This window comes from Echiichthys vipera (assembly GCF_963691815.1).
Source record: "Echiichthys vipera genome assembly, chromosome: 16".
In the NCBI taxonomy this organism is placed as follows: domain Eukaryota; kingdom Metazoa; phylum Chordata; class Actinopteri; order Perciformes; family Trachinidae; genus Echiichthys; species Echiichthys vipera.
The window spans coordinates 22,943,021-22,958,941 of record NC_139841.1 but is presented as its reverse complement, the minus strand read 5'-3'; the positions used below and the strand labels follow the sequence as shown (position 1 = coordinate 22,958,941).

Here is a 15,921-nt window from a genome sequence, read left to right as displayed (position 1 = left end):
TTAAAAAAGGTCTAATTGAATAAAACACTGAAAGAGTAATAGATGTAGTGTTAATCTCTGATTTTGTTATAATACTAAAGTTCTACCTGTCTGCCCCGGGTTGAACTTTTATACGGAACAATGTGAAGGAGAGATCCACGAGTCTCCCTGGTGCTGTCTGTCATTGTCTGCCATTTCTCCCTCAAGCCCTCTGGAATCAAATCAATAAAAAAGTCCTCCATGCTAAGGTGATACATTGCTGGAATCTAAGTGGTTACCAATGTAATATCATCCTTGCTTTAAAAAATGAAATTGTTTTTCCTCTAGCGTGCAGCTGCAATCCTGGCGGTACCTCTGGGCATGTAAATGAATGCCACCCTCAGACAGGAAATTGTCAGTGCCTTGACCATGTGAGCGGACGGGATTGCAGTTATTGTGAAGTTGGCTTCTTCAACCTCCAACCAGGTGTAGGATGTGAGAGGTATAGAGATCGCCTGTGAAATTCGAGGTGGATTTGTGAAATAGATATAATAACTGAGTCTACAAACCGAATCTTCCTCCCTTAGGTGCAAGTGTAACCCAATTGGCTCGTCATCCAGCGCATGTCAGCCAATCACAGGGCAGTGTGTGTGTCGTGCTGGAGTGGAGGGGAGACTGTGTGATTCTTGCCGTGTGGGCTTCTTTGGATTCTCGTCACGAGGTTGCAGAGGTACAGGACTTTACTTCAGGCATCACAACTACACCGTGTGCCATCCTTCAATCCTCTAACACAGCCTCTAATACAGATCACACATGAAGGCTATTTTAACTCAGTAAATGTTTACCTCTGCTCCCTTCGTCTTTCATGTGCTCTCATCCTCCTGTCCTCTGTCCTCTTCCAGCCTGTAACTGTGACCCCATGGGCTCCATTTCCATGCAGTGTCACGGTAACGGTACCTGCCACTGTCGGCAGGGCTTCGTGGGTTATAAGTGTGACAAATGTGAGTTGAACTATTTCCACAACAGAGCAACACATCAGTGTGAGGAATGTCCAGTCTGCTATGGTCTTATCAAGAAACAGGTGAGATTATGGTTGTTTGTGACTGTTTGTGTGTAGGGTGACTAGATTAAAATCAGTGTGTTATGGGACAAGGGAGTTATTTGGCGTCACATGAAAGTTAAATCTGTACACGAAAATGCATGTGATTATGGAGTCAACTGTCTGCCATTGCGAAAAAAGAAACACTGCCTCTCCTCCGTGCATAATACAAAAGTCTTGCAGACTTTGCAGAGCGGCGGTTTGTTTGGATCTCGGCAATGATCCATGGCTGGATTTTCACCAGGTCCTGAGACACCAGGGCTCCATGTCAGCAAAGGATTAAGGTTTAAGGTTTAATTTCCCTCCAGAAATGTTGTAATAACTTCATAGCTATGACATACAATAGCCATACAAGTAATCCATGTAGGGACCAAGATAATGTTTCATAATAATCAGTATTCAAGGCCTATCAAAATCCGGTTTAGTCAAATTTCTTTATTATATCAATATAGGATTTAAGTTGAACTTGTTACCATATGTACACATCCAGCAGATACAGACAACAGCAAGTTGCTTTCATACAGTACGTAAACGACAAAAATGTTTAGTTACATTACTCTACTTTTGTTGCTCAGCTCAATTTCGCAGAAGGTGCCTAAAACAACTTCAAAGCCTCCACAGCCACACATCACAACATTTGTATTTTAAGAAGTTCAGAGCATAGAGCAAGGTTTTTTGAGAGGTTTTCTTTGCTGAAAACATCCGATGCAACCAGAACAGCTAAACGAGTGTGGCGAGAGTGAACCAAACCACTAAGCTGAAAGAGGCTGAAAAGCTCTGGACAGCTGAAGAGAGCTGCAGAGCAAGGTAACAATTCTCTGCAGGCTCATCAGTCGTAACACCTTTCACATGCAAGTATGCATGTTATCCATTGTTAATATGAATGGTGATTATAGCCATTTTATTTTGTGTTACAGGTGGTGCTAGCTAACTGTGCTGAGACTGTAGGAATGTATCACATTCTGAGCTTATAGTATGTTTTGGGATTGCAAAAGAAAATGTCATCACTGATTATTATTATTATATTATTTATTTCTAAATTTGATTAACATGCTTCCAAACCTAAAATGCCCTCACAGGTTTACAGAGCCGAAGGTTCAAAACAATATTCAATTTACAGTGATATTAAATACGCATTTTCTGCTGATCCACTCATTGATGCATTACTTTCAGCACTGATGTAAGCCTTGAATGCAAAGGCACAAGAAACACCTGTCAGATAGATGTAGGGTAAAATTACAGTAATTCCAGCTGATATGTAAGGAGGGGGAAATGCAACATTTTACAAAATACTGCATTCAAGTCAAGTGTCACTATCACTATTACGCGGGTAAATGGACTTATGCTCCTGCTTTGAATCTTTATTTGAATTATCTTTCTCCATTTTCACATTAATGTGTGTTTGCTGCACAGATTCATAAAAATGTTTTGCACACTGTCTTTGGCTCTCGCTATTATATTAGGAGGTGCAATTTGGTCTTGAAATAGAACAGTCCCCCGAAGCACATCCTGCCTTTGTAGACCCTCGTGACAGCCATATGGCTCCTTTTGTATCTGTAGAGATTGCAAGTAAACAGTAGATGTGCAGTGAAACAGAAAGAGACATTTACCCTAATGATCTCCTGTGCAGCTTCTTTCTGTCCCTTTAGATTTGCTGCAAGCCAACGTCTGTATGCTAAAGGTGCTTCGTCCCTGGATTTTCCTCCTGAAGCCAATCCAATACCACCAACATGTTCTGTCTTTTGTCTGTACATATTCTTGTTCCAGCTAAAGTGGCTGAGTGTTCTCTCCGGACAGCCTTGTACCTGTGTGAATGCATGCTGTGATTTCCACAGTGTTAGCAATTTAGTGAACATACCAAGCCTTGACCGCTCTGAACACCTTCAATTACTCTTCAGTCTCCCCCAGCTCTCATTTTCTGCCTCTCCCAACCTCTATCTTTCTACTCTTTAAGACTAACAGCTGCAAAGAGGGGAAGTTTGAAAAAGACCAAGAAATTGATGATCAGGAAAGATTTTTTTTTTTTTTTAAATAACAGCATAACAGCAAAATTAAGAAAGGTATAAGGTAAATGTTCAAAGGCAGTGGAGCGCAGAATTATAAAGAATATGTTGTATCTGGTGTTAAAATGACTGGCCTGAAGATGTGAGCTCATTAACACCTCGGTTACTAACTAAAATGTTACACAATCACAGATATTCACGCAACCACAGAATACATCATAACCCATGTGCAACACGTGCAATATTCCTCCTGATTCGAAAAAGAGGCGTGAACACAGCAAGATTAGAGGCTATTTTTATAGGTATGGACCAATTAACCTCCAAAGTCACCAAAGTGGTGGTAGTCACAGCACATTCATTCAATTTTCAGACCTGGACTTCCATTCTCGAAGAAGTCTAATCCAGTTATCTCCTGAAATGCTTTTCTTTGGCCACTTGCTACAGTGTGAGTGGATGCGGATATGAAAACCGTGTTCTGTCTTTATCCAGTTGTTGATATTCATTTATTCATTGCCTTTGTTGAAATACTACATTTTGATGTCACGGTGTACCAAGAATCAAAGTCCTATCTCAATCCCTTTGTCTGAATACATAAATACAGATCAGGATGGATATATATTTTGTTGTTTTCGCAGCCCCGTGTTCTTTTTGGTCTCGCAAAATCCGTATTCTCATTGACACCGCCAGTGATAAATCTCTGTGCTATTACAGGCAGAAAATCTGAGGACTCGCCTGCAGGATTTGGAGAAGCTCCTGGCTCACTTTGATTGCCGAGGTAGATTTGGGAAGCAGCACCACCTGCTGAAGTATCACATGGCCAGGCTTTATGAGCATGATCACCAGAGGGAGGATACTCTACCCAATGCTCTAGAGGATTTTCTGGCCTTCCAAGGTAACAGCAGTCAGGAGCCAAGATAATTCCACTTGGCCTGTCACTCCTTTTAATGTTTCCTACATGGTCATGCAAGAGACACTTGGCAGCACTCCCTATGTAAAATGTGAAGCTCGCTTATGTGCCATTGTGGCTATTGTGTCACATTTGGCTGTAAGATGATAGTATGCCGTATCAGTACATACAAGACCAGCAAGCATGGCGAAAAAATTTGATACGGAAACGCCCACGGCGTTCTGCAAACATGCTGTAGCTCTGTCTGCGTCTCCTCAGTGTGACACTGTTATGGATACAACACAACAAAGGCATTAAATCAGGAAACAGGCAACAATACAAACCTCTCCCAATTACTTTAACACAATGCTGATATATCCTCATTATCTTTGGAGGGGAAAGGGCTTACAGGCTCAGCTGCACAGGCCAAATGGAGACAAATCATAACAATATAGAACAAGGCGCCGTGTGACCAACTTAATCCCTATTTATATGACAGGCGGTGCATCTCTAATCCCTGGTTTATTATGATTATAGTTGCAATCATGATAACAGTTGTCTAACAACCCCCCTCCCAACACAAACATACACACACATACACACACATATATAGTTACCAGCCATGCTCCTTACAACACTGGGTGGCCCAATAATGATTTAATGAGTATGTGGGAGCGACAGGCTCACTGTGCGGGCACACAGAGGCTAGACAGCACACACTGGGGCTCACATACACTTGTTATCTTTCATTTTATATGACACAAAGTCAAAGAGACATGGAAAGGAAGTCTGAAAATGACGCATTTAAACATCCAGTCATATAATACTAATTGTACTCAGCTCCCGTAGGCTTTGCAGATTAGAAACACCACTGCATACAAAGTGTGAATGACAAGAGTGTTAACATGTGAACAGCATTCCATTTGTTTTTTGTGTTTTTTCCAACTATAAACAGGCAGACAGGAAGGAGGAGAATGAATCCACACAGTAACTGAGAGCGATGTGTGGAGATACAGCATTCAAGCTGTAAAGAGATAGAAGAATAATAGTCTTGATTAAATAATCCGTGAAGGACTTAATGTGGTTTTATCTGCTTTGTGTTCTTTCAGAAGCACGGGAGGCCTTCATAAAACAATTTTCCTTGCTGGAAGCTTCCACAGGCACACTCTTAGCTCAGCTGCATGGCATTACATTGACTTTGAACTGCAGCGTCAGCATGACAGAGGAAGAGGGGAAGGAGAGGAGGAAGAACGAAGGGAGCAAGGGTGTGTGTCAAACCTTCACAGAGACTATGATCGTGGTCAGAGCATCTCAGAAACAGCTAAAGCAGGCAACACTGGATCTGGACAATATGGTAAGCAAACATCAACATTGTGTTAATGTTCCACATAGTTATTCTATATTCCAGGTATTTGATTGCATAAAAACCTCCAGGTAGCTATAATGAAAGTGGTCCAGTCCCCAAGCATGCGGATATTGTATGTAACATGTGTGTGATTGATTTTCTTGTCCTTATTATGGGATACTGCCGTTTTCTGCTCTTGGTGGAGCTGCTCTGTATAGATCCGCAAACATCCCCCAAAGCAAAACAATATTTCTCACCCAGCCCTCACACTTCCACCACCACCCTCCTCCCTCTGCTAGGCAAATTCCTGCCTTCAAAGGAAAATAAAAAAGATGTTTGATGGACGCTAAAATTAACAACTTTTCGCTGTCTCACTGCGGCACTTTGCAGAAATCTATTACGGCTACTGCTGGCGTGTTATTTAGGTTCTGGGAGATGAGAGAGAGCTTGTTTTGCCAATATATATAACTCTCTATTTCTGATTGTGTGTGTCTGTGTGTGTGCGCAGACATATTGTACCTCCGTAGCCCTTATCACTTGGGTAAGCCTGAAGCAGCAGCAATTTAATTCTATATTAATAAGCAGAGCCAGCACCCAAAATGAAGAAAAAATGCAAGGGTGTCAATTGGCGATGTTGTTTTCCATTTTTATTTGCATCTTCTCAAATTAAATGTCACTTGGGGAAGGATTCTGCATTTGGCTGTATACACATTACATTTATCTGGACAAAACTTCAGCTAATTTATTTAGAGGGATGTTTCTCCATATGCCCCTGCTTTGAGCCTTTTTAAATGCATATACTTAAGTGTAGATCTTCACTTGATGCGTTGCATTATTTTTGCAGCATTAAAGCAAAGCACAGACTGAGATTTTGTGGCTTGCCCATGATTGCAGTGCAGAAAAGCAATCTAAATTTGGCGAGAACTAATCTAATGAACCTCTACACTTAAATCTGAAATATTCAGAAATCCATGCCCAGATTTTAATAACAGCTTTCACACAAATCCCAAATTCTCCAAGCAAACAGCACTGGATCTAAAGAAAAGCTCTCCACTCAGCTCTAGTGTGCTAAGTTCACATGATTTAATTAAACATGTCAAAACAGTCTGAAGTCTCTTCAAGCCGGGACTTTTTTATCCCTTGGACCTGCTCAGCATGTTGCTTCCCCTCTCTACCTTTTTCATAGATCATTCCCTTTGAGGTGGTGTCAGGACCCAACAAATGGAACATCATGGTCAATGACTCACTTGCCCTAATGAAAAGGTAAGTGAGGTCAATGGAGTAATTATAAGAAAAGGTCACTCGAGTATTTTGCGTATTTTCATCTTTCCTTGCCTCCTTTCATTTAGCTTCTGTGTCACTTTGACTATAGTCGGGCCCTAGTGAATCGATGCCCTCGGCTGCTCAGAGTATGCAGCATTATTATGTGGTAGTTACAGCAATCTTAACTGGAGAGCCAGGGGAAGTCGTTGATGCTGAAATCCATTTCATCTCTCCTCGGGCAGTTGTAATGGGCTGTTATTCTGTGTTACTCACTAAATCCCTTTTTCTGTCTTCCCTTTTTTTTCATCGCTTGTAGTCACAGAGAAACGGCAGACCACATCGAGGCTATAGCCGGCAGGGCGGTAAGAGCCTCAGAGCAGACCTTCGGTTTCCTGATGGATCTACTGCAGGACAACTCCACAGAGGAGTACATCAGGAACCTAACGGAGCAGTGAGCACAATAACGAATCCAAACACACGCCCACCCAGACAAGCACAAGCAGAGAGAATGTCTCCAATTCACATAAAGCATCCTGTATTGCAAAATCCCAACAAGCTGCATGACTCCCTAGATTATTGTGCTTTTGCAGTGTGTAACAAAGTGCACCTATCCCTGCATTACAGCTCAAGGTCCTCTTCTTCACAGAATCATTATAAAGCACATTGGAGTTTAGGAGTAAGACATTTAGCCACAGGGGGACAGCTTCTCTCCGATGTAAGCATATTGCTTTCTTGGATTTGCTGCACGCTCGCTCGCTGCATCTCCTAGCGTGTGATTGCTCTGAGGATTATCCCGAATGCTAGACAGAATGATGCAAAAAGTCCTCCGGTGGCCATGATGAGAGCAAGAAGCGAGGAACTCAAAATTGATTACCCCCTTCTAACAGAAGTCTGCCTGCTTCAGGAGAGTTCTGTTAATCTTTGGAGCGTTGTTGTATGACAGTGTGTGTGTGTGTGTGTGTGTGTGTGTGTGTGTGTGTGTGTGTGTGTCTGTCTGTCACTTCATACATTGTGAATTGAGTGGTTTATGTACAGATAGGCAGCATAAAATTGCATTTCCCACAAATATGTCCCCATGCGTTGGTACTTAAGCAGATCAGCTGCATTGTATAGACAGGACAGCTATCCAGTCAGAAAAAATGACAGAAGTATTCAATCAGCCACAGGCTTCAGATAAGACCACTATTTTTAGCAGTTTAGTTGAGAAACCTTTGTTCAAACACTTAAAATGACTCATGTTTAGGAACAATCGACCATAACTTTTATATTCTGTAGCAGCGTGAACAGACGTCTTAGTCACCAGCTTGGAGTAGACAACGTATTTTTCAGGTAAAGGCTCATTCATGCTCTTCATTAGATACACATACAGACGAAGCCTTCGTCCAATCACATGTCCGTCTGTCCGTACACTTCGTCCGTATTTCTGCACATATCCTGCAAGCTTGCGGATCCGTTTTACCTCCGACGCAGGATCGTTATCTCCTCCATCACCGCCATGTTTGTTGCTGTCATAAACTTTTTTCAAACTTTATTGGAGTAACTTTTGAATCCGAACAACACCCTCTAGAGGATGTTTTGCTCAACGTCAATTCCAATGTAAAAGGACGCATGAAAGCGCGAGGACAGCGACGATTAAAACGTTGATAGCGTATGTCTCTATTTATGCATGAAATGGGAGTATAAATGAGTCTTAATGCCTTGATAATTTCAGCGAGATAATGCCAAACCACATTCACGTATTACAACAGCATAGATCCGTGATAAAAGAGTCCAGGAGCTAACCTGGCCGGTCTGCAGTTTCAACTTTCAAAATGTTTGGTGTATTATGAAATGTAAAATGCAACAAAGTTGACGCCAAACTTTTGAGCAGCTGAAATCCTATATTAAGCAAGAATGGGACAACGTTGCACTTTGAAAATGAGAGAAATTGGTATCCTCAGTTCCCAAACCCCTGCAGAGTGTTGTTAAAAGAAGAGGTGATGCAACGCCCTGTCCCAATTGTTTTGAAACTTTTGTTGCTGAAAAGTTTTCTATTTCAACATTTGGAGTTTCAATGATTCAAATGCACTGTGCATTTTTGTGAATTCCTCACGCTTGCTTCGCACAATGTTGCCTTATCTTTTAATGCTGTTTGCTCATTTATAACAAGCTGAATTGTCCCAGATTTAGATTGATTTCAATGTGGCCCACCACAACGCTTTTAACATTTTTCTCACCAAAGATATGAAATTCTCATCTCAGCTCATGAGCCTGCGACATAGTATCTCTTTTAATCATCCTAACCATAATTAATTAATAGAGGACATCTGCTATTTGAAAGGCTTTAACAGCACGTTAGGTTTGACAACGTTTTCTCTGCTTTCTTTCTGTGCTTCTTCCATCTCAGATTAACACAAATGCAGCAGCAGAAGGGGGAACTGACAGCGCAGGTGAACGAAACTCTAGCCAAACAGCTGGACCTGGAGGTGGGAGCTGCTGGTTTAAAGCTTGTCCTGGGTAACATCACATCATCCTTACATCAGCTGGCTCCGACAGATACCAGCCTACCACCAGAGTCTGACCAAACGACGCTCAACCAAACACAGCCAGCCAACCATACAACAGAGGTCAGTTTGGAGCATACCTGCGGGGTGGAAAATGGAATTTGAAGCATTATTATGTTACATTATAAACTCATGAGTGAATCATTTAGTTGAATTAGAGCCGGTTTGATAGTCGCATATATTATATAAGAAACCATTCCGGGACATTTAACTAGGCTTACATAGAGATACAAGTATCTCTCTTTTTTTGATGAGTGAGCAGTTAAGTCTACATCATTTTTTTCTTGATTTCACATTTGGCAAGCAGAGGGGGAAACTGAGTAGGCACATGAGAGAAGATTCTGGCAGGATTAGCTGCTCATGGGGGTACATGTTGTTCCAGAGGAGGGTGATTAACCACTGCAGCATCTCTTAAAAGACAAACCTATGTAAAATAACACATAAATAGGCTCATGTGTCCTCTGTACATGGCTGATTAAAGGCAGAATGTTTTTCTTAAGTGAGAGAGAAAGCAAAACTAGATTGTTTTAATGAAAGCATTAAAGTTGTGTATTTCTGCTTCCTGTTTAGCGGGGAGAGGACCTGCAAAAACAGACAGAACAACTGGACCGGCAAATTCAGACCAAAGACAGTATCATCAGTAAGATCACGGAGGAGATGGAGCCCCTAAGACATACTGCCAATAAGAAACTGAAGATGGAGGATGTCATCAGTGAGGTGACTAAATTTGCCACAGCATGTGGTTTGTGTGTAGTTTTAATGCTTAATGCAAAGGTTTCTATAGACAAGCTTCCAGATCTATGGATGTATTGACATCCATTTTTATACAGACATTCAAGGCCTTCAGAGGATGAATTCTGACCTTTCCTCTATCACAGCCATATTTTCATGGTTTGTGGTTTTGAAAGAAACGAGTGCAGTGCCTTTTCAGATCAGGCCGGTCGCTGCTCACAGTGTTGTCGGGGAGTGTGCATGTTCTGAGCATGTGACTGTTGAGAATGCGTGCCCGTTCAGAGGCCAATTGCTTGGTTCATGAAAGCGCTGCCTGCTGCATTCTTAAGAACCGCTCATACAATTGACATTACACTCGACACTGCTCTCCCTTGGGTTCTCAGCAATACGCCTGCTAAGTCGATTGGATGAACGGTTCTTGAGCTATGCGAAGGACAGTCAAACATTAATACACACACAGCCAAACAATTTTCTTCTTTTATAGTTAGATGCTGCTGCTACAGCGCCACCTATTGGCCAAATAGCACCAAATTTGTCATGTCCACTCAGACATCATATCCACAGAGGTCCACCAAATGTGGTTGCAGTAGCATAAAGTTCAGGATATACAACGTGTTTGTAGTGTAATGCTCAAATTACACACATAAAGAACAGACAGAGATGTGTGAATTTCCACGGTATGTTATCGCTGTAGTCTGTTTCAATACTGTCCTCAGTATCTGTTCTGCAAGCTTTGAATACACTTGGCTCCACGGAGATCACGTTTCCTTCTCTGTGTCTCTTTTTCAAGCTGCAAGTTCAGGCTCAAGGGGCAAAGGTCTTGGCCTTATCATCCGTGGTGACTGGGAAAGAGGTGGAATCTGATGCCATCGCCCTGCACAGAGAACTAGAATGTGAGTCTCTTTCTTTCCATCTTATTATTTATCGAACTTGTGTCTCTTTTTACTCTCTTCACTGTCTGTCTTGCATTGTTGTTTTTGTTGAACCGAATTATTCTACTCAAATTGAAATGTCAAGTGCAGAGACTGAAAACAAGAGCTACACACTGAAGTATTGCTATATTAAATATGTCATCGCCCTTGTAACATATTGACCTTATTGTCATGTATTGAATGCAGTGGAATGTTTTCATGGTTGGCTGTTTATGATATGTGAACAGAATCTTAAGGGATTTTGTTTCCCTACACTTTTATTGAAGTAGTAAAGTAGCATGGAACAAGCAGAGGACAAAAATTGGAAATAAAAATGTTTTCTCATATGAACTCTGGACAATGTCCGACAAATCAGGTCCGGACATTCTCCGAGGTTGACATACACCGGAGATGCTCTGTGTCAGATGTGTTCTCACTGAAATACTCTGTTTACTCTGGAGACAGGACAGGACTCTGATTACACTGCGGCCAAGTCGTAATTTGGTCATATACAACCGAGGCTCACGCCTATCTTTGATTTTGTCTGATGATTTCAGCGAAGTTCTTGAAGTTCACAAAGTCCTCAAATATTATTGTCTCTCCAGTTAGACATTTCCGTTGCCATCTATAAATCACCTCTACTTATTCACCCTTGGAAGTTTGGGATGTTCTGGTTTTGGGCAAACTGCATGCATTCTCACATACAGCTCATCTGGGTAATGTCTAGATCAGGGTTGCTGTGCATGTGTGAAAGGGGCTTTAAAATCCAGCCAGTAGAAAATGATGTACTTAAAAAAAACTTTTTTAGAATTCAATGCAATCTTGATTCTGACTTAAAGGCCCTAAAAAAAACTAATTTCTCGATCTTGACTTTTTTTACGATGAATGACAGGGTCCTATAAATACAAATATTTTCCCCAGTTAGAACATTACTGTTTATCCCACATTAGATGCAACTTTGTCATCACAGGGACTGAGACAACGAAATTTAGTTTAGCCTCTTACTAGACAGAGTGCAGAGTATATACAGAATGAAATATAGACTATGATGTGGAATAAACAGCAATACAGGGTATGAACATGAAATACTTCTGTATTTGTGATGACACCTCACTGGTTCAAAGTGGGCAGGACTCAGAAATATATATAATATGTCCCATAAATCTTTGCACCAATCAGGATTTAGCAACATTTGATGCTCTGGATGTATTTTTCCTAACTTTAAAATAGATTATTGCTTATTTAGTCATGACATGATTTAATCAAAGAATACTTTGAATTTGAAACCGTTGAAAGTTTTCAGGGCTTTTGATCGGCCTACCTGCTTTCTTCCTATTCTCCGTTCAGACATGGTGAGAGAGTGGCCCCGTCGGCAGGCCCAGACAAAGGCTGCAATGAAGAAGGAAAGACCCCTGGAGGAAAAGGTTCTAGCTGATGTCAGGAAAAGGGTTTCACAGATTGAGAACATTTTAAAACCAGCTCTGGAAAACTCTAGCCTCTCCAGGAACAGCACAAAGGAGGCAGAACAAACAGCGCATGCTGTGGCAAAGGTAGATGTGCAGTTGGTCCACCACTTTGTGACAGAATGGTCCAGGCTGACAGTTTTGTTTTTTTTTTGGAAAATGTCTCAATAACATTTTGGATGGATCCCAATGAAATGATGTACAAAGCAGAGCTACCCTTGAGTAAGGCACTGAACTCCCAAATGCTTGGGGCATCTGTCCATGGGCAGCTCCCTCACTCTGACATCTCTTCATTTAATGCATGTGTATGTCCGTTTGAATGCGAATATATTCTTGGCCTGTGGGCAATGTGTATAATAACAGAGTGAAAATTTGAATTTCCCCTCTGGGACTTATTTTTTTCTTTCTTCTTCTTGTGCAGGAATCCAAAGCCATTCTGACCCAGGCCAAGCATACCAGGACTGCATCTGCTCACCTCAGCTCCCATATAGACTCTGCTTTACAACAGCTGGCTGAGCAGGAGATGCAAACTATCACAGCCAACTCCCAGATCACTTCAGAGGTACCTAACACAGACATATTTGAACAGCAGAATCTATGCATATTGATCTGTACTTCCGGTGTGCAGCTTAGAAGACCGTCTCAAGAGTGTGTCTTCTCATTTCCAGCCTGAAGTGTCTCTGACCGGCGTGAAGGAAGACATGGAAGCAGCCAGGCTCCAGTTAAAGGCCTATTCTGATACACTAACCGAGCTTATCAGCAAGATAAGTAAGTCGCTCTCTTATAGATCACTGTGGCTCTTTTTTAGACTTCCATACCCGCACTCATAAATTTTCATTAAACCTTAAATGTCAGATCACTAAAGAGTTATGTGCTTTTTAATGCCTCATTTAACACGGAAATATTTCCCAGCATTTGATCTCTGTGCTAATGTAAGAATAACTGCTGCATTTTCTTTGTGGATAAATTTCAGTGTTATTCAGCTGTGTATGACCTGACCTCGTATTATCTGACCTATTCATTGTAACCTAGTTCCTGTATAATTTACTGTGCAATTTATAGAATTAACTACAAAGTCATGCATCTGAATATGAGAGCATAATGACCACATCACTGTAATTAGGTCGTCATGGCTGATTCACCACTTGAATCACTGATGTAGGAATGTCATTTACAAACTGTGATCTACAAACCCTCTGACACCACTGTCTCCTTTCTCTTGCATGTCCGTACCAGATGGGAACGTGCCGCTGGAGCGCTTTGACCGGATCTTGGACGAGACTGCGCGCCGCCTGAGCATGCTTCGCGGGAGCGTCGAGAGCCCGACGCTGGGCTTGAAGATCCAGAAGCTGCATTCAGCCGCTAAGGAACAACACAGCCAGATGTCCCTCATTGAACAGGATTTACAGGAGATCACGGAGGAGAGAGACAGTCTCAGGGACATTGCTTTAAACCTGCCTCAGTCCTGCCCCCAGGCCACAGGAGCAGGTAAAGGCTAGATACTGCAGATGACAGGGATTTGATAAGACAGCCGAAATGTCTGGGAGGATTTTGTTAATTAAAGGGGCTGTGGTCATTTTTTTATTCTGATTCCAAAACGTGAGTTATATTCTTTCATACTCTTTCGTCTTCCCACCTTTAGCCCCAAGGTACGATTTATTTTACCACCTCAATACACTGTTTTACACGGGTTCCAAAAGCCACCAAGACTTTTCCTCTTGTCTCCCATGAATTATATTGAATCTTCCTTTATCTCTTTTTCCTTCATTTTTTTTTCTCCCACTCTCTTTTTTTACCAACAACATCCAAACTTCAATTTCACCATGAATAATAACCAGACATCCCGAACTGCTGGAGTGCCTTGTCAAGTTTAAAATAATGCTGATGTTCCTTTGTTGGGGTAAGAGGTGTGTCTGAGTGCTCCTCCAGACTGACACATCCATTTACACTTGAGCTCTTTTTCATCAGCTTGGCTTAATTAACAATTAGTCCCCTTGGCCTTAGTGGGGTTCAGGTCAAGCTTCAATGGCACCCAACCTGTGTCTGGGATTGTTACGGTGCCTACCTCTCTGTTTTTCTTTCTATCCATGTCTCTATCAAATGGTCGGAATTCCCTGGTCTTGGGGTCATGGACTTGGTCATGGTCACACTGCTCCTGGTGACAAAAATTTAAAAGGGAAAAATCTTTGTATTGTGAATATGACATATGAAGTGATGGTTTATCAAAATGATCAAAGATGCGCATTTTTCTGTTTTTATAAAGCTGAATAACTGATCAGGAATCAGATGAGCAAATGGTCTCATCCTTGTGTCCCAGTTACACATGTACGTCTACTTATAGTAATTTTAACTATGTTTTAAGAATGTAAGGCCTTCACATAGACACCATTATACAATAGAGTATACATGAAAGGGGCATTTTGCATATTAAAATGTCTCTGATTTTTAATGGACATTGTTGTACAACAGTGTCATGCACAGTGGAAATGAATGAGCTGCCCAAAACTGATGAAAAGCTTTCGTTTGCAGGTGATGGTTCAAAGAATTCTCATGAAACAGAAACAATAAATTAAGTATTCAATCCTTTGAAAATACTTTTGAAGGTTGTTAACTTGTTTAACCTCCGCCTAGGAGTTTTCTGTCTGGTTTGTTTGTCTGTTTGTCAGCAGGATACAGAAAAGCTACTGACCTGATTTTCCTGAAACTAGTTGGAAAGGAGTAGCATGGGCCGAGGAAGAACCTATTACATTTTGGCATGGATCTAAATCACGAGGTGGAAACACAAATTACGTTTCACTTTCGTTAACATTGCAAGATAGGGCATTTGTGCTGCGTTCATATGGTGTTGAAATAATCATAAAAATAATTTCCGGACTGGGGGAGATAGGGCATGCGCGTTCGAGGTACACTTCCAGTTCAAAATTGAATAATTCCAATAGCACAACTATAATTACTTTAAACACAACAATATGCTCTGCCAGATATTGGTTCACACATTCATTGTAGAGGCTTACTCTACTTAAATAGTTTGTATAAAGTATTTGATTTTTTTTTTTGACACATCTAATGCTGATGCGCTGTATGTTGTACAAGGTCAGTGAAACAGAGCAGTGTCTCTGTTCAAGATAATCACAGAGGAGAAAATTCATTATGGGGAAAAATCCATTATGTGGAAAAATGCAGCTCTAAATTTTAAGGAATTAAAAGTAGTAATTTTCAGTCAATTTTCAGCCGGCTAAGTAGAGATGAGTGTCACTATCATATGAAAATTAAATTAAACCCAGATTCAAGGCTGTTGAGAGGTAATATAGAGATAGAGAATGGCGTCCTTGAAGTCATTATCGTATTACAAGATTTATGCTTTTTACTGAATGAATACTGCAAGATTCTTCCTGATGGGGTCTACAACATCAAATCTTTGTTGACACCTTGTTGTATTGTTTTCTGCATATAGTGATGTGAACTAATGAACATTTACACCTGGCATTAAGTGTGTCTCGTATGCAGATGTGCTTTAACCTGATAACATTTACATCTGATATTTGTGAACACCAAAACTATAGTTGTGGAGGGCGAGCAGCCCGGGCTCCGTGTCAGGCCATCAATCAGCAGGGCTCAGTGAGTCAGCCGCCTGTAAGGCTCTGCGGCTCGACAATTCGCCCAAGAAGCTCCGCTGCCTCCTGTCTGAAGCCAGCTCAAACAGGTAGGCCTATGGCCG

The 15,921-nt window shown here is 41.4% G+C and overlaps 1 protein-coding gene across 1 annotated transcript in view; it reads left to right on the top strand.

Annotated features, from left to right (window-relative positions):
- The window catches only part of lamc3 (laminin, gamma 3), a 101,533-nt gene extending 86,446 nt beyond the window's left edge, over nt 1-15,087 (top strand). Inside the window, exons 15-28 of the mRNA XM_083930420.1 lie at nt 307-460; nt 546-688; nt 861-1,039; nt 3,772-3,952; nt 5,056-5,300; nt 6,478-6,554; nt 6,871-7,005; nt 8,941-9,160; nt 9,668-9,814; nt 10,620-10,722; nt 12,088-12,290; nt 12,625-12,765; nt 12,872-12,971; nt 13,440-15,087. Of these exons, the coding sequence (XP_083786546.1) occupies nt 307-460; nt 546-688; nt 861-1,039; nt 3,772-3,952; nt 5,056-5,300; nt 6,478-6,554; nt 6,871-7,005; nt 8,941-9,160; nt 9,668-9,814; nt 10,620-10,722; nt 12,088-12,290; nt 12,625-12,765; nt 12,872-12,971; nt 13,440-13,702 (2,291 nt within the window). The 3' untranslated portion in view covers nt 13,703-15,087. The remainder of the gene's footprint in view (nt 1-306; nt 461-545; nt 689-860; nt 1,040-3,771; nt 3,953-5,055; nt 5,301-6,477; nt 6,555-6,870; nt 7,006-8,940; nt 9,161-9,667; nt 9,815-10,619; nt 10,723-12,087; nt 12,291-12,624; nt 12,766-12,871; nt 12,972-13,439) is intronic.
- Nucleotides 15,088-15,921: the final 834 nt, after the last annotated feature.